This window comes from Crinia signifera, chromosome 3, assembly GCF_055691185.1.
Source record: "Crinia signifera chromosome 3, ASM5569118v1, whole genome shotgun sequence".
Classification (NCBI taxonomy): domain Eukaryota; kingdom Metazoa; phylum Chordata; class Amphibia; order Anura; family Myobatrachidae; genus Crinia; species Crinia signifera.
The window spans coordinates 122,802,177-122,828,298 of NC_139219.1; the positions used below are offsets into that span (position 1 = coordinate 122,802,177).

Below are 26,122 nucleotides of genomic sequence, written 5' to 3' on the forward strand. Positions count from 1 at the left end.
CGACGTCCATTTACTTAGATTCATTGTTGAACCCATGCATACAGGCTATTCAATCATATTTACAGGATACAACATCTTTAGGAACTACCCCGAATGAGATAGAACAAAATAACCGTAGACTTAACCTCTGCATGAACACTTCAATAGCAGTCCTGCTGCTATTGAAGTGTTCATGCGGAGGTCCACCTGGGTTGTAACATTTGACCCCACATTTTGCTTGTTGAATAGCCTTTTGTAAAAGGCCAGATACGGTACCAGGCTTTTTATTTATATGTTCCCTGTTGAGATGTTTGTGTGAATAAAATTTACTTTTTACGCTGTGAGCCTTGTCCCCCATACCTTTATATCTTTGAGGAACAAGCAGGAGGAGTTTTGAGGTGTGCATCCTTGAAGTTTTGGGAGTGACCCCCATTCTATGCTCTAATCAATGGCCTGGTGATAGGCGAAAATACAGTACGGGCACATTCGTCTAGAGGCTGATCTACTTATCCGAACTGTATTGTGAAATCTACACCATGAAATATTTTTTTCTGTTTTATCTTTGAGGTGTTACTTTGTGGACTGGATATTTTGAAGAGGAAAGAACATTGATATAAGAAAACACCACTCTTTATTTAGGATCCCAATAGGAAGAGTGGGTTCCTCCCTTGTTGTTTTTTCTGTTGTATTTGTAGTAGGTCGTACTACAGGGTACTCTGCTGCATCCGCGTGGTAGCGCAGATTTTCAGTCCTTTGCTTACGTTAACCCTCTAAGTGCCAAGGTAATTTGTCAAAATTGGTGTGAAAATTGGCAAGCAAACATTTTTATTCATCATAATGACCTTTAATGTTTACCTTATATAGGAAATCTTTTGGTACTTGTTTAGTTTCAAGGCGGCAGCGCGAGCCACTCGTTATGAGCATCCCGCTTAGTCAGTCAGAAGTAGTGTAGTTTAGTCAGCGTAGGCAGTACCGTTTTCGCGACTAGCGTAGTCATCGTATTTACTAAAAAGAATCTAGTGTCTAGTTCTAAAAGAGTCTAGTGTCTAATTCTAGTCAGAATTAGCATCCCTGTCAGAAACAGCGTCTAGTTCTCGCGACTAAGTCAGTCAGCTTGTAGATTGAGCAGTACACAGTTAGCTGTTGTATTGTCTGAGAGTCAGACGCATCGGAGACATGGCTACAGAGAGGCTGACTCTTTACTTTGCCTCAGACTGAGGAGGAGGCAGTGTCGTTTCTTCAGGGGAAACATTTCCTGCCCGAGACCCAGACCTGCCCCAATGGGCACCTGATCCATTAGGGAGCGGATGTGGCGCTGCCATATCAGGGCCTCTGGACAAAAAGGTCAGTTTGAGGGCAGCAAAGTGATTCAGAGGGTGCCACCTGACCTTAGTCACCATCATAAGATTTGTATTCTGCTGGGCAGAGGAGCTGACCAGCGTACGGTTCTGCCAACGCCATCTCTCTGTGTCCCAGGCCACCACTGTGCAGTATAATAATTTGCTGCGGGAGGCATGCACTGTCGAACTCCTGTCACAGCCACAGCAGAAGATTGGCGGCCCAAGCACCATAGTGGAGGTCAATGAAAACCTTTTTGTTTGACGAAAGGCCAATGTTGGACGCCTGCTGCCCCAGCAGTGGATCTTCGGGGGCATCTCCAGACAGAACGGAGAGTGTTTCTTGACGACAGTCGAGAGGCGGGATGCCAGCACGCTCATGGCTTCCATAGAGAGGCACGTGCTCCCGGGGACCACTATCTACAGCGACTGCTAGAGGGCGTACCAGACCGAGCAGCTGGAGCAGGCTGGCTATCATCACGCCAGGGTGAACAACCGCTTCCACTTTGTGGATCCAGAGAGGGGGGTGCACACGCAAAACTTTGAGAGGTTGTGGGGATCCTGCAAGTGGCCCAATAAGCACCAAAGGGGGACCGCGCGCCATCATTTGGACTCCTATCTCCAGGAGTTCAACTGGAGGAAGATGCTTGGCATTGAGGACCCCTTCAAGCACCCCCTGCTCCCCCAGGCCGACAAAGTCGACGCCGTAGAGCCAGAGTCGACAGCGTCCATTTCAGCAGCTGCTTCATCTTCAAGTGCTGATGATGGCACATGCAGTTCACGAATAATAACTTTTTTCTAGATTTTTTTGTGTCTTTTGTTCTTCCTAAAATTAATTGTATTGTCATTTAATCATTCTTTCCTCATTCATATTCTTTATTATTCACAAAAAAAAAAAAAAAACAGTTAACACGTCGTCATTACTGTCTGAAGTGCATGATATGGCAGGTTTGAATGTGTTCCTAAAACAACCCCACCATCCCGAAGCATGGCGAGCCCTTCCGTCCTTTTCATACCCCCACTATCCACGTCGGCGTGGACTTTATTGTACATAGTGTGCGAGCCCCGCGAGGGGACGCGGATAACCTCACATGTATTCCGCTGCGCTCACCACACTGTATAAAATCAACTCCACGCCGACGTGGATAGTGGGGGTACGAAAAGGTCGGGAGGAAGCGTACCGAATGCGCTCGACATGCTTCGGGATGGCGTGGATGGTGGAATAAACAAGGTCGACAGTTGTTACGTCGACAAGTGTCATTGTGAACAGGTTTAATACTGTTTTGCACATTGCACCCCTATATTCAAAATCTAAATTTAGGTGCACCCTTCTTAGCGTAAAGCGTCTAAATTTAGTGTCTACATTTTAGACACCCCCTTTGTTAGCGGGTGCTGGGGTGTCTACTTTAGATGCCCCCTAAGTTAGCGCCCCGGCACAGTTCCACTATTTCTCTGTGGAACTACAAATGCCAGAATGACCTGTCAGCGCTGGATTACGCTGACTACACTACGCTACTTCTGACTGACTACTCGGGATGCTGATAACGTAGAGTACAGATGTAAAGCAGCTGGCAAGCTGCCAGGATTCAAACACACGCTGCAGTAAGGCAGTTTGGCAAGCTGCCAAGATTCATAGCTAGAGTGGCTCGCGCTGCCACTGCCACACTAAACAAGTACCAATCTTTATTAATTTATTTTTACACAATTTTTTTTTACAAAATATTTTATTTGAATTTATATAACAAATGTGCTCTGCTGATCATATGAGAGCGGAACAAGCCTTAAATTGTATCTTAGATCAGCAGAACAGCTTGGAGAGTGTAGTAAAGCCAACCTCCATTATCAGTAAGAACAATATTCAATATCTTTATGTTAACAGAACTCACATTCACATTAAATTCACAAGGATTTGAAACCTCATTGTGTGTAAAAGATAGAGATCACAATACAATATTGGTGCACGATAGCTTCCACCTCATATCATTAAAGATGGGCTCCTATACTCCCAACTTTAAAGGGTGAAACATAAAACTTTAAATCTAGTGCCTTAGAATTGAGTGTGGGGGTATACGGGGAGGGACGGTGGGATATTTGTGTTTCGGTTTTGTTTCTCTCTCTTTTTGCAGATATTTAATTCCTGCAGCTGTTTTTCTTTTTCTGTAGGTACCAAGGTGATGTATATCTCTGAGGTTTTGTTATGCTCACTCTATTTATGTTATATGTGTCTCAAAATATGTGCTTTGGGTTCTATGACCGTGGGCTGTATATTAGGCTTCTCAATATAAGATATGACAAAACTTAACTTTCTTTCTTGGAATGTAAGGGGAATTAATGAGAAGTTGAAGAGGTCTTTGGTATTAGGTCAAATTAAAAAGTACGTCCCTGATGTTACCTATTCGATGGAAATGGGCACAACAATTTCAACACTTAAAAAACCCTGGGTGGGATGGGCATACCACTCCACACATCCCCCTGCCTCCATAGGAGTCTCCATCTTGATTCTTAAATCTGTACCATTCTCTTAGGAATCGGTACAAAACGGATCCAAGGGGATGTTATGTCTTTTTGAAGTGTAAGCTAAACTCTATTCCTGTCATATTAGCTGAAGTGTAAATCCCTCCACTTTATGCCCATGACGTACATAAACATCTTGCAAGCTTTATGGACTCCTCTCTCGACAATTCTGTTATTTGCATAGGGGATTTTAATAATGTTCTAAACACGCAAATGGAACAGTTCCTCTATCTCCAACCTTCTCACACCGCCACGTACTTACACACCGCCAAGAACTTCCACCTTTACAGACTTGTTCTCAGAGATGGGCCTGGTTAATGCATGGAGCGAAAATTACCCTACATTGAAACAGTACTCCTGCTTCTCTCCTCCTCGCTCCATGCTCTCGAGGATTGACATGGCCCTTCACACGAGAGATCTCCTGCCCCTTGTACGTGTGGTTCAATATGAAAGCAGAGGTATCTCAGAGCACTCCCCAATCACATGGAGTCTTGACTGACTGCCAAAGGGGCCAAATGATATGGAAACTAAATCCATTCTGGCTTGATCACATGAGTTTGGGACTGGATCTAGAGGATACATGGGTTGAATTTTTTTAAACCAATACATCAGGGGTATCAGCATAAATGCAGTGGGATGCATTTAAATATTTTACTCTGGGGACTCTTATTCAGAAGATTTCTGGTTTGAAGTCTCTTATAGGAAAAGGAAGAGGAGTCAGAACAAGCATGTATGGTAGCTGAGATTCAGTACTTGTCTGTTCGCTTGGACACCCTGCTTGGAAGAGAAGGCAAAATTTAAGCTCCTGTATATTCTACTCGGGACAGGTTGGGAAGTTTTATGGCCTACTTAGCAAGAGGGTACCACATTAATTAACACAGTAGTTAAACTTTAGGCCCCACACCTGACGGAACTACCGTTACATGCACCCCAGCTATCGTGGCTGCCTTTGTGGCCTTTTATGAGCATATACGAGAGTCAAAAATGATTTGAAAATAGGCTTTTGGGTACCTACCGGTAAATCCTTTTCTCGTAGTCCATATGGGATACTGGGTTATACTATGGAATAGAGATCCTCCGCAGGAGAGACAGGCACATTAAAGCTTTCAGTGTGGGTGCACTGGCTCCTCTCCTCTATCTCCCTCCACTAGTCAGTTAATGAAAAACTGTGCCGAAGGAGAGCTACGTGAGGAGGTATGTGAACAATAACGTGGTGAGATTCTCACAGCACACCCAAACCAAAATAATAAACATAAAATAAAAAAAGAGGTGAATCATAACAACTTTTGAGTTGGGCCTCCTTCGATCCTGCCTTGATCAGCAGATCGTCCAGGTAGGGTATGACATTCACCCGCTGGAGCCTGAGAAGGACCGTCATTTCTGCCATGAGCTTGGTAAAGATGCGCGGTTGACAGCCCGAAGGGTAGCGCCTGAAACTGGTAATGGCTGTTTCCCACCGCAAATCTTAGAAAGACTTGATGGGGAGGCCAAATTGGGACGTGTAAATAGGCGTCCTTGACGTCTACAGAGGCCAGAAATTCCCCTTTTTTCAGTCCGGGGGTGTGCGGCAGCTGGGGGGCCTGCTCGCTACAGCGCAATGCTGTGCGGTGACAGGCCGCACTCAGGACAGATTATCCTGCAGCAGGGTCAGCTCTGCACCTTAAGAGGTCGGGGACTGACCCTACCCCTGACACCCTCGAAGTAGGACAGCTGCCTGGTCAAAGCAGCGCCCCAAAATAATAAACTAAATAAAATTTGAAGAAAAAGTCTGGAGCATCCAGAAAGCACTGCCTCTCCTGAAGCACATTTTTCTAAACTGACTAGTGGAGGGAGATAGAGGGGAGGAGCCAGTGCACCCACACTGAAAGCTTTAATGTGCCGGTCTCTCCTGCGGAGGATCTCTATCCCATAGTATAACCCAGTATCCCATTGGACGGTAGAGAAATAATGAATAGCTACAGGTTTATTTACAAAACATCCCTCTCCCCTCCATTTCTGAAGATGCCTGCCGCCTTTTAGATTCACCCTTAACCCTGGAAGAAATACTCATTAAATCATTCCCCATATGGACGGCATTCCTTTGGAACGATATAACAACCATCTAGACTTTTTTGCTCCCCATTTACATACACTTTTTGCGCAGCTCCTAGAACATGCCAGGTGCTGAAATCAGACCAATTCCTTTTTCTTTTTAGATTTCTACAATTAAAGCATGCTCTCCGTGCTCAGTTTAGAGATGTCCCACCGAAGCTCACTGACTCCATAGTGAAGGAGCTTAGTTAGTACACCATGTAAACATTTGGTATCTACCTTATTCCAATATCCAACTGTCAGTACAAGCAATCTATCCCTTCTTAAAACTGCATGGAAAACTGATTTGGGATCTATGATGAATGACATTTGGGAGTTTGCTCTTTCCAGTCCTCGCATCAGTACCCTGACTTAAGTTTCAACAGATCCAATTTTTTATAATCCACAGAATATATTACACGCCAGACAGGTTGTTCGCATGGGCAGTATATCTATTCCGCAATCTCCCAAGTGTGGTGCTCGGGGGGGGGGGGGGGAATTCTTTCTGACACCTAATCTGGTCGTGCTCACATGTAGCAAATTTCTGGTTAGGTGTTATAGACAATACATACAGTACTGGCATTCCAAAAGATGATCTATCACCAATGGTTTGTCTATTGGTTGCCAATGAGGAGGAAATGTTGGACTCACCGACTAGCCATTATGTGTTTGACCTCTGCACCCTGGCCAAGTTGTATATTGCAAGAATTTGACTAGCTAAAACTTCTCCATCTCAAGTTTGTTGGGTATCTCCAGTATGGTCCAAGTGGTTAGATTCCCTATAAGCAGGAGTTAAAGGGTGAAGTGGAACATTTTAACCTCCACATCGGCCCTGCACAGTAATTCTTACGAGAAGCATTCTGGTTTGCAGGGGGATGCCAAAAACCCTACCATTGGCCCGGTCTCTGTCTAATGGGAGGAGGGGAAAGGGTGTAATTAGGTGGTATAGAGAAATGGGTTCCCCCACCTCTGCATGACCACTTTATGCCCTGCCCATACGCATTGCCTGATATCTAGTTGTCCGTTCACCTGCTATATGACTTGAAGCATACATATTACTACTATGCAATTGTTGTTATATTTTTATACTTTTATGTACACAACCTATTTTAGAATTGCCTTTATGAATACATATGCCAATAACGAACCAGGAGCCACTATTGGATGTATAATATATTTGCTTTATGTCATTGTATCTTTTTTTCCCCTATGTTGATTTAATTTTATTTCTTTGCTGTAATAAACACAATAAAAATGTATTGCATCAACAAATCTGGTGCATTTAGAGGCCTTCAATACAATGAAGAAAAAAGAATCCTAGAACGTGGATATCAAAGCAGATAGAGCCTTCAGCAAAGGAAAGAATCTCTCACAAGAAGTCACTTTGACATACAGTACACTAACATGAAAGATACCACTATGAAAAACTGCATGGGTTAATCAATATAATTCTAACAACCATAATACTGCTTTCACATTACAGAAACGGGTATTGACCCTGTATTCTTAAATGGGACTTTAAAAACGGGTCTGAACCTTAAGACCTTTAACATTGCAGGTGAAAACCGTTTTAAAAAGCATTTAATACCATTCACACATGCAACCAGTTTAACCCCCAAGGGACACGTGTCAAGCCATAGAAATAGAGCCATTAACACTGCCTAAAAAATGGCTTTAAAACGTGTAGGACTCTGCTTTTTAAACGTGTTGAAATACCAGTTAACTTTAACCGGTAAATCAACTCTGGCACTTTCACATTGCAGCCTTAAACGTTTTAAAATGGAAAAAAATGGCAATATACCGTTTTAAAAGTGCAGTGTGAAAGGGGTATTACTCTACTCAAAAAGCAAAACACTGGTGGCCTATAGTCAACAACGACAAAGACCTTCCAGGCCTATTAAATACTAGGTTGTTACCTAGGTATACTAGGGGAAAACCTCAAAGACCACTTAGTTAAACTACGCCTCAACCACACCAAAAAACTTTAAGTAGGAAAGCAGGATGTTACCGCAGTCTAGGTTGCATAACCTGTAGAACATTGTCTGTTGGTAGCTCATTTAGCCATCCACATACTGTCAAAATGTAGGCGATAAAATATACAGCCACTTAATCTACATGGCTTAAACTGCATGGGTAAAACACAGCGCATGGCCCAGCACAGATCAGCAATTAAACAGGCAATAGAAATGGGCCCACAGCGACCAACTGTGGAAAAGCACAGTTTATCAACCAAACACAGAGTTGTTAACATAGGGTATGAAATACATTTAAAATAATGTTGGACAAACATTTACTGGAAAAAAACATCCAGGGGTACAACCCATAATCGATATTTAACACAAAGCTACAATAGGTATATGATATTACAGAGTAGTATTACAGCTAGGCTATACACCTTGCGATTTAGGTCCGATTTCACCCGATTCTTATGGATCGGGCTGTGAAATGCCTAGACACCCCATCCGACCTGATGTGCGGTCCCATGTGCATCTGATCGGAGTCGGGAGGTCAGATCGAGTGGACATAAAATTAGCTAAATCTTATGTGCAGCCTCCGGGTGGGTGGGCGCTGCAGGACGGGCAGGGGACGCTGTGAGGCAGGGTACACAAAGGCAGCAGACGCTGGTGAGGGGAATGGAGAGCTGAGCAGGGGGAGCAGCAATAAAGAAAAAAAACAATACAAATTAAGGGGCAGCCAGTGATTGGCTGAGCGCTCTCTCAGCCAATTGCTGATTGGCTGAGAGACCGCTCATCCAATCACTGGCTGCCCATTCATTTGTATGGGGGTTTTTCTTTTCTTGCAGCACTGTGACTGAAAGCTCCCTGCTCCCCCAGCCCGGCTCATCGGTGTCCCCTGCCTGCCACCTCTATGTCCACCGCCCCCCTGCTTCCTCCACCTGCAGCTCCCCGGGAGTTGCATATGATAAATTGCATCCGATTTATCATATGCATAACTTGTAACATCGAGTGCCTAATCACATGTTTCCCTCTACCAGAGAGCTGCCGTGGAACTGAAAACAAAGTTGAACTTGATGGACGTAGATCTTTTTTCAACCTCAACTACTATGTTACTATAGGAACAATAATCATAGATTATATATACCAACACAGTTAAGGGATGGAAACAGGGCTAAACAATCACTACAGACAGAAAGCAGGTGATCCACATGCGGCACATCCTCTACACACTGGGTTTTAATGATTCCTTAAGGTTACAATGCTTTCTATGACACATCACACTAATTAGAGCAAGTGGGGTGTTTGATCTAAAAAATGTGTGTTTATAATTTTTTCGGTTTATATTTTATGTCTACTTAACAAAGATCTCCCTTAACAGCTTCTACAGATATAAATTTGATTAGGAGATAGATAGATATATATATATCTCCTAATCAAATTTATATCTGTAGAAGCTGTTAGCGCTCCATATCAACAGAGACGCAGAAGTAAAAGAACCTTATATGACATCATAGGGTACAGATATAAATGAGCACACAGGCAACATCCGGTATCTGTCTGGAAGTCACACAGGGATTGCATTAGGATGTACTGGGTTGTTAACATACTGCTTGTACCCATGTATGGAGAATTTAACAGAGTTATTGGTCTCCTTTGAAATAGATGCTGGCATAATACATCACTTGTATGTGTAAATGGAGGGTGACTGTCTATCCCCCAGTAGGTTTTGTAAGTAATAGACAATAGGTGATTGTGATGCTAACTCAATCACCCATGTATATTTAAAGGAGAGGGATGGTAATCGCACAGGAAAAATGAAATGAATCGAGAAAGGTTTGCCCCTCAATAGGTGTCTTAGCGATATTAATTCATATGACAGGTGACGGTGTGCTACCACAGTACATCAGACGATTTTATATATGGTTTTGGACAGAAAGAAATGTCACTGTGTGGTACACCAAGTAGTTTATTAAAATGTAACCTTTATTAATGTCGGTTAAAAGTATAGCGAAATAAAATGACACAAAACATAAATAACATACACATTTGTTAAAAAAGGATATAGGTTATCCTTGCGACGTGGGGTCCCACACTCCTTATTCCTAATTTCCACTTGAATTGGAGTACATACACTGTCTAATAAATATATCGAGTATTTCTATATATGTGGCGGATAATGAACACAAAATTTAAATTACCCCATTCATGGGGGAAAGGTTGGTGCGACTTCAAATAAACTGTCAGGGTAGATGTACCAAATATTTTTTAATTGGAGGATATAACGTGTATGGCGGCGTTAGAGTATAATTTCAAACGACCAGTGCTGGTATTCGGGGGCACTGGTGGCCGCTCTGAAATATCACTGATACGCTTTTTTGTATTTGTCAGGTAATGGTGTTAATCACACCATAATTAATATTTTGGCAGCGTGAACAGTGCTTATATTCAAGAGTACCGGTAATTGCTCAGTGTGTAGTATTCACACGCTGACCGAGCGTATCGGTAGCAGCTAATCTCACGCTGACCAAGTGTATCAGCAGCAGTGGTGATCACTAAATTTTAACAGCGTATAGCAGTAACAGCGTTAAATTCAGTCCCTGGAGTGCGGCGTGTTCTATTTATGACACGCCGTCTCGCAATTAAGCAGGACTGGATGACAGTAGTTGCTCAATGTGTTGTACTCACACGCCGACTGAGCGTATCAGTGGCAGCGGTGATCACTACACGCTAACTGTGTATAGCAGTAGCAGCGTTAAATCCATAGTCCCTGGAGTGCGGCGTGTTCTATGGTGACACGCCGTCTCACAATTGACAGGACCGAGTAACAGTTATATTTATATTCGAAGTGCGCCCTTCAGCCAACGGGCTGTGTGTTCACGCGCCCACTCAATATCACAATCTTAAGCTAGACAGATCAAAATTTGTACATTTCAATGGGGGGTGGGGGAATGGGGGTAGCCCACGAAGTGTACGGTCGGCGTACGCTTCGCCAATGAGCTTCGTCAGGACCAAAAAAGGAACACACAGCCCGTTGGCTGAAGGGCGCACTTCGAATATAAATATTACTGTTACTCGGTCCTGTCAATTGTGAGACGGCGTGTCACCATAGAACACGCCGCACTCCAGGGACTGTGGATTTAACGCTGCTACTGCTATACACAGTTAGCGTGTAGTGATCACCGCTGCCTACTGTCATCCAGTCCTGCTTAATTGCGAGACGGCGTGTCATAAACAGAACACGCCGCACTCCAGGGACTGTGAATATAACGCTGTTACTGCTATACGCGGTTAAAATTTAGTGATCACCACTGCTGCTGATACACTTGGTCAGCGTGAGATTAGCTGCTACCGATACGCTCGGTTAGCGTGTGAATACTACACACTGAGCAATTACCGGTACTCTTGAATATAAGCACTGTTCACGCTGCCAAAATATTAATTATGGTGTGATTAAAACCATTACCTGACAAATACAAAACAGCGTATCAGTGATATTTCAGAGCGGCCACCAGTGCCCCCGAATACCAGCACTGGTCGTTTGAAATTATACTCTAACGCCGCCATACACGTTATATCCTCCAATTAAAAAATATTTGGTACATCTACCCTGACAGTTTATTTGAAGTCGCACCAACCTTTCCCCCATGAATGGGGTAATTTACATTTTGTGTTCATTATCCGCCACATATATAGAAATACTCTATATATTTATTAGACAGTGTATGTACTCCAATTCAAGTGGAAACTGGGAATAAGGAGTGTGGGACCCCACGTCGCAAGGATAACCTATATCCTTTTTTAACAAATGTGTATGTCATTTATGTTTTGTGTCATTTTATTTCGCTATACTTTTAACCGACATTAATAAAGGTTACATTTTAATAAACCCTTTACTTGGTGCACCACACAGTGACATTTCTTTCTGTCCAAAACCATATATACAATCACCCATGTATGTTAAATGTAGCTATAATTGGAGGGTGATTGAATATGTCAATCCTCCAATATAACTTGTAAATGATTGAGAACTACCGATGGTGGGGTCAATCATATAACCTATGAATACGGAGATTACCTACATATAAAATCTATTCCATAGGAGTTGGCCTTTTATCACTGGGAAACTTGAGTCCCCAGTGTCAGAGAAATTCCATCTTGAGGGTGGAACATCGTGAGGTGGTTTTCCGTCCGGCACTTGGTATTTAACTCACTCCTCAGATTCTGAAAACCTCCCCGACTGGATATGGTGGTGTTAAAAATGTACTATCTTCCTCCCGATAGGCCCTCCATCTATTTTAATTGCTATTCGTTGGGAATTGAGAGGATCCACTCCCTGTTTCATGGTGTTTGGATTTTCTACTGTTCGAGGTAATATCGATTATTAAGTTTACTTGCTCTCCTCCCTGATTTTGTTATATGTAAAACATTGAGAAATTTGTGTCTGACACTTTTTAGATTGTGGGATGTCTGATTAAGACCGCCATTGTACACAAGTGTCTGATCTCTGATTATTCTTTCTGGTATGTACCTACAACATTTGATTTCCATATATTTCCGATATGTGTGAAAATACCGATGTTCGATTTATGTATGGCATTTTTACCATTTGCAGTGTATATAAAAAAAACCCTGAAGAAGCCCTTGTAAAAGGGCGAAACGCGTTGGGTTAACACGGCAACTTGAAAGAAATCATTGAATACAACTAAAGAAATTTTAAAGAAAAATCTTTTAATTAATAAAAAAAATATTTGTTTTATGATATATTGTTGTATCAAATATGATTATACTTTGAAACACTGCACACCAATAGGTGGAGGATTACTAGCGCTCTCGGTACTTCTTTACTTTCACGGCGCCACTAGATAGGACAGATAGGATATCGCGGTCATCGCGGGCATTGAATGCACTAAAAAAATCGGGTGCGACGCGACGCCCGCGATTTCCCATAGGGAACAATGTTAAATTTCTCAATTGACCCGATTGTACTGTTCAATGCCTCAATTGACACGATTTTTCCATAGGAAACAATGTTAAATGGCCCACAGAGGCCAAATAGGCACCCTGAAGTGTGAAATGGCCCCCACAATTGTTAACGCCACCCCACGATCAACGTCAACCCGAAGCGTGGCGAGCGCAGCGAGCCCGCGAGGGGCGGCGGTACGCGTCCTCCGACCTTTTCATACCCCCACTATCCACGTCGGCGTGGAGTTGAGAATAGAATAGTGTGGCGAGCGCAGCGAGCCACCGAGCCCGAAGCGTGGCGAGCGCAGCGAGCCCCGCGAGGGGACGAGGATACCTGTGAAGCCCGCGAAGGGACGCGTTTACCTGTGAAGGTATCCGCGTCCCCTCGCAGGGCTCGCTACGCTTCGGGCTCGGTGGCTCGCTGCGCTCGCCACACTATTCTATTCTCAACTCCACGCCGACGTGGATAGTGGGGGTATGAAAAGGTCGGAGGACGCGTACCGCTGCGCTCGCCACGCTTCGGGTTGACGTTGATCGTGGGGTGGCGTTAACAATTGTGGGGGCCATTTCACACTTGAGGGTGCCTATTTGGCCTCTGTGGGCCATTTAACATTGTTTCCTATGGAAAAATCGTGTCAATTGAGGCATTGAACCGTAAAATCGGGTCAATTGAGAAATTTAACATTGTTCCCTATGGGAAATCGCGGGCATCGCGTCGCACCCGATTTTTAGTGCATTCAATGGCCGCGATTTCTAGTGGCGCCGTGAAAGTAAAGTACCACCGCGCTCTCTATATTCCGGTGAATGAATAATATATATATATATATATATCTCTATCTATCTCTCTAACACAATCTCCGAAATTGTGCTAATTTAAATTAGGTGGTTGTTTTTGACACTTAGTTCCCTACTAGTAAAAACCAACATAGAAACACAACAGTAGTGTCTTCAGCGCCCTAGAAATGTAATGTCCACTAAAAACAATTAAATGTATAAAAGAAATACACTTGTATCTTCTTTTTTGAGGAATATTTTTATTTTCAGAGAGCAGCAATCAATAACAAGCGCGTTTCGTCTCCTTTAGAGACCATCAGGGGTTTTGTTAACAATCTCAAGTATTAATACTCGTGCTTATCTGAGTTCAAACAATTCCTGGTGTTTTGTATAAAGACTCCCAATAAATGAGACTGGCAAGGGATCTTTAAGCCGGTGGAATTTAACCTCATATATTTAGATATGCTTCATATGAAATAGAATTTGCTTGGGCGGATAGTTTGATAATGAAAGATTCGTCCCCTCTTCATTTTTGTGAAACAACGAGCTTCACTGAAGAATTAAAAACACCCTTCAGACTCAGAGACTGATAATAATAATATTATTATTAAATGTATTTATATATTTAGGTACTTGTTTCCTAGCAGGACACCCAGATTTCCTACGTACGCTCAGTAGTTAATTTATTCACTGCACTCTGAGTGAAATCGCATTGCATAGCCCTTTTTGTGGCATGTGAGATGAGATCTCAGTAGTTCATATGGTAAAACAGCACCACTCTCCACGTCACCCCGAAGCGTGTTGATCCCCGCGAGGGGCGGCGGAACGCATCCTCCGACCTTTTCATACCCCCACTATCCACGTCGGCGTGGACCTTATATTATATAGTGTGGCGAGCGCAGCGAGCCACCGAGCCCGAAGCGTGACGAGCGCAGTGAGCTTCGCTAGGGGACGCGGAATACATGTAAAGTGATCTGCATACGCTCGCCACACTATATAAAATCAACTCCGCGCCGACGTGGAAAGTGGGGGTATGAAAAGGTCAGAGGATGCATTCTGCTGCGCTCGCCACGCTTCGGGGTGACGTGGAGAGTGGTGCCGTTTTACCATATGAACTACTGAGATCTCATCTGCGATGCGATTTTGCTCAGGGTGCAGTGAATAAATTCACTAAATTAACTACTGAGATGGCATCGCACACATCGCAAGGCACAAAAAGCCATGCGATGCAATGTGCGATGCGATTTTACTACGCAGAATAGCCCACTAAGCAAATAGCTTAGTGGGCGCCCTGCTAGGAATATATATATATATATATATATATATATATATATATATATATATATATATAGATATATATAGATATATATATATATATATATATATATATATATATATATACACACACACACACACACACACACACACATATACATATATGGGAGTCTAGTGGCACTCTTAATCTTGCACAGGAAGAGCACACACATGGGTACACAATCCACATGTTATTTATCCATTTGCGTGCAGCACCCCGGCATCTATTGGAGTGTCGTTCTTCGTATGTATGTATGCATGTATGTATGTAGTGTTCATTCTAGCACCCGCTATCTTTGAAAACCCATGCAGTTTCTCTCCGCTGCCTGGGGTGTCGCTGTCTGCTGTGGTGTTTCTAGCACAGGTCTGGTTTGCATATCAGTGCTGATAGACAGAGTTCCAATTTAGATTTAAAGAGAGACCATGAACAGGACATACAGCTTTTCCGTAACCCATTTTCTATTGACATTGAAAATATGGATACAATTTACCAAATGGAACTGGCTGAACTGCAGAATTGTGACTCTCTGATAGACGCAATCAAGTCAAGCAGCCTTCCTAATTTCTATGTATCTCTCCCCTCTGAGACATATCCTCATCTCAGGAACCATGCACTCAAAATGGCAACCATATTTGGCAGCACTTATGACTTTTTTCTAGAATGAAACATTTGAAATCTCCAACCAGATCAAGACTAACGGATGAACACTTGCATCACTTGTTACTATTAGCAGTGACAAATATGGAACCAGACATTGGTCATCTCCTTAGCCAAAAGCAAGCCCATAGTTCCCATTGAAACACTGGTAAGGTTGTTGATTTAACTTTGCTTCATTTGAAACATTGTATTTGTTCCCGTTTTGTTTCTTCACTTCAAAATAAGATGATATATGCAGTGTGCATAGAAATTTGTTCATAGTTTTTGTTTTTTACTATATTCCAGCCCTCCAACGGTCTGAGGGAGTGAAAAGTTTGAGGACCCCTGCATTAGAGTCTGGGAAGCTTGCAAATAATCATTTTAGTTTGCCAGATGCTGGAGCCCTCCTATCAGAGGACCTGACAGACCCTCTACTGTACCTGCAGTGACACTGGCAGATGTCCTTGACTTTTAGTGTTAACAGGCCTGTATGGGAAAAGTCGGTCTGTCTCTCTGCCGAATCAATTGATTTTAGAGTTTTTTATGAAAAATCGATGCTGCATAAATCGCGCAATCTATTAGGATCCACCTGAGGTCCTTTTAGCTTATATTGGAAGTCGTTTCACATGTAGTATTTTTACACACTACACCAGCAACATACTGAAAGTTACCACGGAAGAAGTCATTGTGACGAAACGAGTTGGGTGTTTCCTTTGTCACATGAAATCTACTAACTTCAAACAAATGAAAAAGTTTTAACACATTATTTTTCTAAATTGTGTAATATATATATACCGTGTTTCCCCGATAATAAGACACTGTCTTATTTTTTTTTCTTGAACAAAAAACACCATAGGGCTTATTTTAGGGGTAGGGCTTATTTTAATGAACATTGACAGCAAATGTCAAAAAACATGCCCCCAGTCCTCCTTAATAAACATGCCCCCAGTCCTTCATTATATTGGCAAACATGCCCCCAGTCCTCCATTATACCGGTAAACATGCCCCCAGTCCTCCTTACAGTAATAAACATGTCCCCAGTCCTCCGTGACAAAGGTAAACATACCCCAGTACTCCATTAAGTCTCAATAATGTCCAGCTCTTCTTTGCTGTGACACAGCTCTGTTCTGCAGCCGCGTGATGTGCGCGGTGACGTACCGCACCGCAATGCATCCATGGGAATAGAAGTGGCTTCAGAAGAAGCCTGTGCTTTTACACAACGGAGGTGAGGGGGGTTAGGGGTGGTGAGTGGGGGTTTAGCAGGTGTAGAATCTATTGTCTGAACGAGAGATAATGAAATTTTACTAGGGCTTATTTTCGGGGTAGGGCTTATTTAGGACCAGTGTCCAAAATCAAGGGTAGGGCTTATTTTCGGGGTAGGTCTTATTATCGGGGAAACACGGTATATATATATATATACTCGTGTATAAGCCTACTTTTTCAGAACATTTTTTATGCTGAAAAGCCCCCCACGGTTTAAACTCGAGTGATTCCCACTTAAGTCAATAAGTTTTTTTGTTGTAAAATTACGTGCCTCGGCTTATATTCGGGTCGACATATATATATATATATATATATATATATATATATATGGTACTCTTTACCTAGAACGGCGCCCACGATTGAAATCGCGGGCATCGCGGGTGAAATCGCGGTAATCGCGGCATCGCGGGTAAATCGCGGGTAAATCGCGGGTACATCAAAATCGGGTACCCGCGATTACCGCGATTTTCCCATAGAGAACAATGTTAAAAAGCCTGATTGACCGCGATTTTAGCGTTAAATGCCTCAATGCCCGCGATTTTCCCATAGGAATCAATGTTAAATGGGCTACAGAGCCCAAATAGCCCCAATTAACCCTTAAATGTCCCCCCAATTTTTGTACGCCACCCCACGATCCACGCCAACCCGAAGCGTGGCGAGCGCAGCGAGCCCGCGAGGGGCGGCGGTACGCGTCCTACGACCTTTTCATGCCCTACTATCCACGTCGGCGTGGAGTTGAGAATAGAATAGTGTGGCGAGCGCAGCGAGCCACCGAGCCCGAAGCGTGGCGAGCCCCGCGAGGGGACGCGGATACCTTCACAGTTATACGCGTCCCCTCGCGGGCTTCACAGGTGTCCGCGTGGCCACGGACACCTGTGAAGCCCGCGAGGGGACGCGCTTACCTGTGAAGGTATCCGCGTCCCCTCGCGGGGCTCGCTGCGCTCGCCACGCTTCGGGCTCGGTGGCTCGCTGCGCTCGCCACACTATTCTATTCTCACACCACGCCGACGTGGATAGTAGGGCATGAAAAGGTCGGAGGACGCGTACCGCCGCCCCTCGCGGGCTCGCTGCGCTCGCCACGCTTCGGGTTGGCGTTGATCGTGGGGTGGCGTTAAAAATTTGGGGGGACATTTAAGGGTTAATGGGCTCTGTAGCCCATTTAACATTGATTCCTATGGCCAAATCGGGTGGATTGAGGCATTTAACACTAAAATCGGGTCCATCGCGGCTTTTAACATTGCTTCCTATGGGAAATCGGGAGCATCGCGTCGCGGGCATCGCGGGTACGTTTATGGCCGGCCGCGACGCGACCGACGCGATTTTTCAGGTTTAACATGGTTTTCAATGGGAAAATCGCGGGCATCGCGTCGGTCGCGTCGCGGGCAGGCATAAATGTACCCGCGATGCCCGCGACGGGCGCCGTTCTAGGTAAAGAGTACCATATATATATATATATATATATATATATATATATATATATATATATATATATATATATATATATATATATATATATATATATATATATTTATTAGGGAACAGCTGTTCCCCACTCCCAGGGCTAATATGAAGGCTATGCTGCACGCTATGGATTCTTCTTAAAAGCTCCTTGATAAAGGTCTGGTTTTGGACTAAAACATTGGGGCAGGATGAAAAATGTATCTGTTGGAATAAATATTTCATAATTTGAATTTATGACCAATTGCACAGCGTCTCAGCCAGATGATATCACATTCCCGCAACAACCAAACGCAGCATGAGAGTCTGAATGCAGACGGCTGTCACACGCAGGTGAGGCATTTTAATATGATTATGGGCAAGGCTGTGTCCTTGAAATGTAGTATTTCAATAAAAGTGCCGCCTTCTACGCAAAGAGAAATATCTATCATATATATATATATATATATATATATATATATATATATATATATATATATATATATATATATATATATATATATATATATATATATATATATATACACACACACACACACACATACATATACACACACATACATACATACATACATACATAAAGGGTGATTCAAAAGTTGCATTACACCCTTTTGTTTCACACACTGTGCAGGGGATGGGAAAACTGAAAACTCCACTAAGGTATATTCGTCTACCTCACCCATACAGATGGAGCCACCTTTGTATATTTTATATTATTATTATTACTACTACGGTATATTTGCTTTGTTCAGCCAGCATTGTGGTACCAGGAAGTCCTGAAACATGGCAGTCATGAGCAGTCCGGCAAAGGCTAATGAAATACACATTAACAAGGAATCCTCTGTATTTGATACTTAGAACCAAATCAAATTATACCTTAGTAAAGCTAAATAAAAATGAAAAAAGAATCACTGAAAGGAGAGCATGTCAATGTTTCATCAAATAATAAATAAGTGCACCAATAACACAATCATCATCATTGTATAATGTTGACTACACCCCTGTGCAATAAAACAAGACACTGCTGCACAGCCAGTGTTCAGAGCTGAAATAAAAAGTACATACTTTTAAGTATCGGACAGTGAAACATATAGGGTACTTGTCCTAGCACGGCGCCCAATTAGCATACTGTACATACGCTAGTGTAGGGAAATTGCATTGCATGTCCCGTTTTAGTGCCGTGCAATGCGATGTCATGTCGTCATTACGGTGTCAGATGTATGATATGATAGGTGTGAATGTGTTCCTAAAACACCCCCACTATCCATGAAACCCCAAAGCGTGCCGAGCACAGCGAGCCCCGCGAGGGGATGCAGAGTGCGTCCTCCCGACTTTTCATACCCCCACTATCCACATCGGCTTGAGGTTGAATTTATAGTGTGGCGAGCGCAGCGAGCCCCGCGAGGGGACGCAGAATACATGTAAAGAAAACCGCGTCCACTCGCCTCACTTTATAAAATCGACTCCACGCCGACGTGAATAGTGGGGGTATGAAAAGGTCAGGAGGATGCGTTCCGCGTCCGCTCGCAATGCTTCGGGGTGGCGTGCTAAAAAATGCGAAAAAAATGGCATGGGTGCTTTTAAAATGAAGCACCCATTATATCTCATAGCATGGGTGGCCATACAATGAAATATTGCATTGCATGGTGTGTATGTTGCCTTGCGATCCCATGCGATATTTCATTGTATAAGCACTCTTGTGCACTTAATATTAAGTAAAGGGACATCTCATCGGATTTAACGGCACCATACACGGCGTGCGATCCGATGCGATTTCAGTACGAAGAATAGACCAGTACGCTGAGAGCTTACTGGGCGCCGTGCTAGGACACAAGTTCCACATATAGCTATTTTTATTTGATTTTTATTAAGATGAACAAAATCTGTCTGAGAGCTGGTTACCTCCCTGGGAAAAAAAAAAAAAAACTCATGAAACCACAAGTGGCCAACTTACTATTAAAACATGAAAAAAACTATTACTATACTGAAACATGAAAACACACATTTTGGTTAATCAAGAAAGAGTATTCAAATCAAACATCACTTAAAGCTATGCTATATACCTTTAGCAGGGTTTAGCTAAAGTTCTTGACTATTTTTGCAAATGAGGCCTTACTTAAAAGGCTGATTCTTAATTCCATTAAAAAATTGAATACGGGCTATCAACATTAACTGAGATAACAATAGCAGTTAACTCTGCTTGCATTGCTTATTAAGATGTGACCACCGATAATAAACAAAAGCTACACAAAATGTTGATCATTTTTGTTTTATATCTAGGACGTAAAGCAAATGTACACAGTTAATAAAATGTTGTGAAACATTGCAAATAATTAAACAAAACATATTTCTGTAAAATAATAAAATGAGGTCTGTACTTTATTGTGTTGTATGCTACATTTAGTATTTCAGTATCACTTGCAGGTATCTGTGGTCATAAAGAGGTAAGCCTGTGACTTGCTCTACATAAACTGCAATGTGATAAACAATAAAGCATCATGGAACTCAACACCAAAATGGAAACACCACATATAAAGTCAACCCAATTTTAAACAAACATTAAAAAATAGGTTTTACTATGCAAACATGACAAAACCTATGAAATAATCCTAGCAATATTTATAAAAATAAATAAAAAAAGAAGACCATTATACAACAAACTAGGACTTGTGAAATCAAGCAGAGTACCAAATAATTTCTCTTATGTATTGTTAAAAGCAGCAGAGAAAAAAAAAAGGTACTTATGTAGTAACTGGGCTGCCGATTTTTTGATTGTATGCCTTAAGTTAAGGCATACAATCAGATGCGATGCGATGCGATATCGCATCGCATCGCATCCGATATCGGATGCGATGACCCGATTTTTCCATAGGAATCAATGTTAAAATGATTCCTATGGAAAAATGGGTCCTTTTCATACCCCTACTATCCAAGTGGGCATGGAGTTGGATATAAACCTGTGGCGAGCGTAGCGAGCCACCGAGCCCGAAGCGTGGCGAGCGAAGCGAGCCCCGCGAGGGGACGGTATTCGTCCCCTCGCGGGGCTCGCTTCGCTCGCCACGCTTCGGGCTCGGTGGCTCGCTACGCTCGCCACAGGTTTATATCCAACTCCATGCCCACTTGGATAGTAGGGGTATGAAAAGGACCCATTTTTCCCATTGAATTCCATGTTAAAATGGACTCAGTCCATTTTAACATTGATTCCTATGGAAAAATCGGGTCATCGCATCGCATCGCATCGAATCGCATGGTCGCATGCGATGCGATGCGATCTCCCGATCCGACCCGATTTAGAAATCGGCAGCCCAGTTACTACATAAGTACCAAAAAAAACGATTAAAAAGTGATGTCTGTAGCTACTCAGAAGACTGATATGTTGCCGAAAGGACAATCGTCCATGCTAATATAGAGAATGCAATGGAAACACGCGTGGATTACACTTGTGTAGCAGCAGCCGTGTCACCCTGCTCCAGCCCTGGCTATGGACATTGTTTGCAGCGCATCTATTCATAACGGTTATGTTTTGCGCTGCTACAGCTCTGCAGTCCTACAGTACCATATGCACCCCCCTCCCCTCGGATCATAAATACATTGTAGAAAGAGGAATATAGGCGACGACCGCTGAATGCGTGCAATACAGGTAAAACATTTTCTGTTGCCTCCTTGTAACTGGGATAATATAACAATCCAGTGCACACTGCATTCTGCCACTTCTGGGGACAACACCACTGTAGGCGCATTATTTATCACATCGGCCAGAAGCAGTCTGGGAGCCCACTGTACACAAAGGGATAACACTGAAACTTACTTCTGTGCCTCCAGCAACTGGCCGGTGTGACCGCGGAACAATAGGCAGACAGCAGCCTCCATGCATCAGGGAGCAACTGGCCGGTGTGACCGCGGAACAATAGGCAGACAGCAGCCTCCATGCATCAGTGATCAACCACACACCCCACCACTAAAGCACACCATGATACACAGCACCACCGACGGTGAGAAATCACTGTACTCACTGCTGAGAGAACCAGAGTTCCGGCACCGCAGCTCCCCAGCAACAGCAGCCAGGAGGTTCTGCAGCAGCAGCGCTGTGTACAGAGCACACTGCCAGGAGTGACTGCTCTGCATACAACACGGGGACAGCGGCTGCAGCAGGCCTCGGATGGGGAGGCACAGAGGCGAGTGACGAGGCTGGTGCGGCTACTGGGGGCAGCAAGCTGGGCACATAGCGCCGAGTAGCGCTCAAACCTGACGCGAACACAAGCTGGGAGATACTAGGAGGGGACCCGCAACAGCTCGGCACAACAGCAGGGGAGCCAGCAACGGCCGCCGCCGGGATGTCCGGGTAACTGGGGGCAGCTGTCGGGCACACACGGCGGCGGCTGTTGCCTAGGATGTGCCAGTCTGAGGTCACCCCGAGATCGGGCTTACATGTGTCGGTGCGAGGATCGGGGACAGTGGCGCTCGCTGCCTCCTCCCTTTTGTTTGTCCACCGTGAGTCGAGTCGTGCAGAGCGGCCCCAGTGACCATCACATTTCACCGGATTACCCTCCGCATCATCCACCATCCGGCGCTGCTCCTCCACAGCTTTGTTCAACACAGGTCCCCACCTGCTCTCCCGGCGGTCTCCGCTGTACGTCCCCAGGTGAGGCTGATCCCGGCCTGTAGCGCAAGGTTACACGAACGGGGAGATGCGCGATCCTTGTTAGCCGCGTCCGCGTCTTCCCGGAGCCTGAGTCTTGCCCCCCTCCCCGCACTCACACCGAGCCGTGCCGTCATCCACAGTCGCGTAGCCCCGCCCCCCGACCTCTCTAACTGTCAGCTTCTGACCACTCCCCCTAGCCCGCTAATTGGGCAGAGCCATGGTCCTCTCCCAGCTTCTCATTCGCTAAAGCGTGGAACCCAAAGGGTGGGATGGGAAATGTAGTTCGCGCACACTGTAGAAGCGCTGGGGCTGAGAGACGTCATCCTTCTATGAGAACTACAAGCCCCAGATACGAGCGTAGGGAGCCGGTGCGGTAAAACTTTTATTTTTTTATCCGTTCCCCTCCCAGTCCTTGTAAGTGCGCACGGGCAGTAGGTTCTGCTGGATCTGTGGCTGCTTCTGCGAGAGGCTGATGAGTCGCTGCGTGCATAGGAAGATTTCGGGTGATCTCAAACACATCTGAGTAGTGTGGCGGGAGCTCATCGGGCAGGGTGAGTACACTCTCCTCGTACTAGTTGGCACCCAGCTGTCCTGCTGGTGTGTTTTTGTCTGACCACTGTGACTTCTGGCTTTCAGCGAAGATGAATTCTACTGTATTTTTTTCCAACCAGTATGTTAACAATCATGGTGATAAAGTGTATTGATGTACTAACATGGAATAATGAGCTATCCTCACTTTAATTGAAAGATCATAGGGATGGTACAACGTGGGCTGTTAAACTTTGACTATTGCAAATGTAGAGGAAGTGTACAATAAAGCATCTTAGTATAAGCAGCAGTGACACAAACAACAGTAATGCAAGCACGCCAATGCATACTAGGGTTGCATTGTGGAATAATTAGAAATATTTATGTTGTCTGTTATAAATTCAGTTGACCTCATGCAATTCCCATCATTAGGCTAGTAAACAAATAGAAGTCAAACACCCAAATCATATGGCGCTTAATAATGCTTAACGTACAGTTTCATAAAAATAAACTATTTATTGCACAGAATATAAGTAACAAATACAAAATCTATAATATCAAACCAGCCGGGATTAATTGTTTAAATCAACATAAATGTATCTAAGTGCATTAATTCATAAAATATATACAGTATCCAAAGCTTAATAAATTAGAGCTTTATATGCAAATATACTCAGTATTTGCTTCTCACCTCATGTAAATGTTATCGTGCACATAGTTTTGGGGCTCACCACACATAAATGTCCTCATGCACTCCCAAATTGAGATGAGTGAACAATTAGCAAGATAAACAAAATATCAGCAACAGTAACGGGACATACAGAAGTGGCGACTAAGCTTTTTGGATGAGCGATGCCCCACTGCAATGCTGTGTGCTGAGCAGGGCTTTGACTTTTTATAATAGGCAAACCCCTGTGATCTAGTGAAAACCAGTGTAAGCACTGGCTTTCTCTGTGGGCGATACCACGCTTTGCCATCGATGCAGGTCATACACACGGAACAATATTGTTCTATTCAGAGCAGTTAGAAATAGGGCTAAAATCTCCCCATGTCTAAGCCACTTAAGGATCATTGCTAAACATTATGGAGCACAGCCCATGTTGTTTGTTCATATGCACGTGCTAACTTGTCCAATTGGTGCATCCCTGGCAGTGCTCCTGGAGAATCACTATCCTCCTAGCTCTGCTTACTTTACTAATACAACTAAAATGAACAACAGAATAGAGACACCCGTGTCTGTTTTTTTTTTTTTTTCTTCACAGGATATGAAGGTAAGTAAGGACTATAATCACACTGCAACAAAACATGTGTGTAATCTATGTAGAAGTATTGAGTTCTGAAGCACTTTAGTTATGGTAACCCAGAGAGTCCCATGTGCTGTACTTAAACCAAGTTCTTTTTTGATTTAAGATGAGTGACACATGAATTGGCAATATATCTTCCTTCATCCTGATATCGTTACATTTTTCAGAACTAGTTTAGCACTTTAACCGATTATTATTACTAATATCACACTTTTATTGTGTACATTTTCATTCCTTCCTAAATAACAACTTTTAAGTGTCATCACTGTCTGGAAGATAGACCTTTGCTATATGTGACAGGAAGCTGCATAATCCCGAATGGCTTATGGCCAGTGTTCCCTCTAAGCTGTGCGCACGTGCGCGCGCACACACCTTGAAGAGTGTGCGCACAGACACTACAACTGAGCGCACAAAGCAGCAGTGGTCCCTTTTTGCAGTTGTGGACTCAATTAATGTGTGTTTCACCCATTAACGACATTTTGTACTGTATTTTGTATGTTTCAATGTTTAATATCATTTTGAAGTAAAGTTAACACAAATGCTGAACGTCGTTTTCCAGTTATATATAAGTGACGCACAAAAATGTAAATTTAATTCCAAAGTTGCACAGCCAAAATCTTTAGCCGCACACAGCCTTCGTAAAATTAGAGGGAACATTGCTTTTGGCCGATATTGAATCAGTTTGCCATCGATGGGGAGATGCAGATAGTTTTCCTCTATCGATAGCTTTGCATAACTTTATTTATTTAATCTTCATGTAAAGTGCAAGGACATGGATCATAGCCCCAACGGGTGCCGGACGGGGTCCCGACAGTCGGGATCCTGACAGTCATTAACCCGACGTCGGGATCCCGACTGTTAAAACACACACGGCCGGGTTCCCGACGGCTGTCGGCTATTTTCCCTTGTGGGGGTCCACGACCCCCATAGAGATAGAATAAGTGGCGAGCATAGCTCGCCACCGTGCCCGCAGCGTGACGAGCGAAGCAAGCCCGCAAGGGGCTTTGTTGCGCTGGCTACGCTGTCTGAGACCAGGCAGTCGGGATCCCGACGTCTGGATAATGACTGTCGGGATCCCGACTGTCGGTGATTCATAACACCCGCCCCAACCCTGATGCTTCTGCAGCTCCACATTCAGGTTCTGTTTAGGCAAAGAGCCAGTCACTTAAAGAATAGGGATAACAATTGATGATCTCCACATTGATTACCATCCCTAAAGCTTCCTGATTCTGACTGACTGAACTGAAAGACCACCCCAAGTGTTCTTCCAGCCTTTTGTACCCAATGAAGCCTCATATATATATATATATATATATATATATATATATATATATATATATATATATATATATATATATATATATATATATATATATATATAT

The 26,122-nt window shown here is 43.6% G+C and overlaps 2 protein-coding genes across 4 annotated transcripts in view; one reads left to right on the forward strand and one right to left on the reverse strand.

Annotated features, from left to right (window-relative positions):
- Positions 1-23,053, reverse strand: part of ARID4B (AT-rich interaction domain 4B) — a 167,224-nt gene extending 144,171 nt beyond the window's left edge. Inside the window, exon 1 of one of the 2 annotated variants that reach the window (XM_083176448.1) lies at positions 22,874-23,053. Coding sequence is in view for 1 of the 2 variants with exons in the window: in XM_083176447.1 (XP_083032573.1) it covers positions 22,695-22,696 (2 nt within the window). In the remaining variant the exon portion in view is untranslated. Of the gene's footprint in view, positions 1-22,694 lie in introns of both variants that reach the window. The other variant, XM_083176447.1, reaches the window with a different exon arrangement.
- GGPS1 (geranylgeranyl diphosphate synthase 1) overlaps positions 22,453-26,122 on the forward strand; it is a 50,528-nt gene continuing 46,858 nt past the window's right edge. The window contains exon 1 of one of the 2 annotated variants that reach the window (XM_083176450.1): positions 22,453-23,459. The gene's annotated coding sequence lies outside the window, so the exon portion shown is untranslated. The remainder of the gene's footprint in view (positions 23,460-26,122) is intronic. The other variant, XM_083176449.1, reaches the window with a different exon arrangement.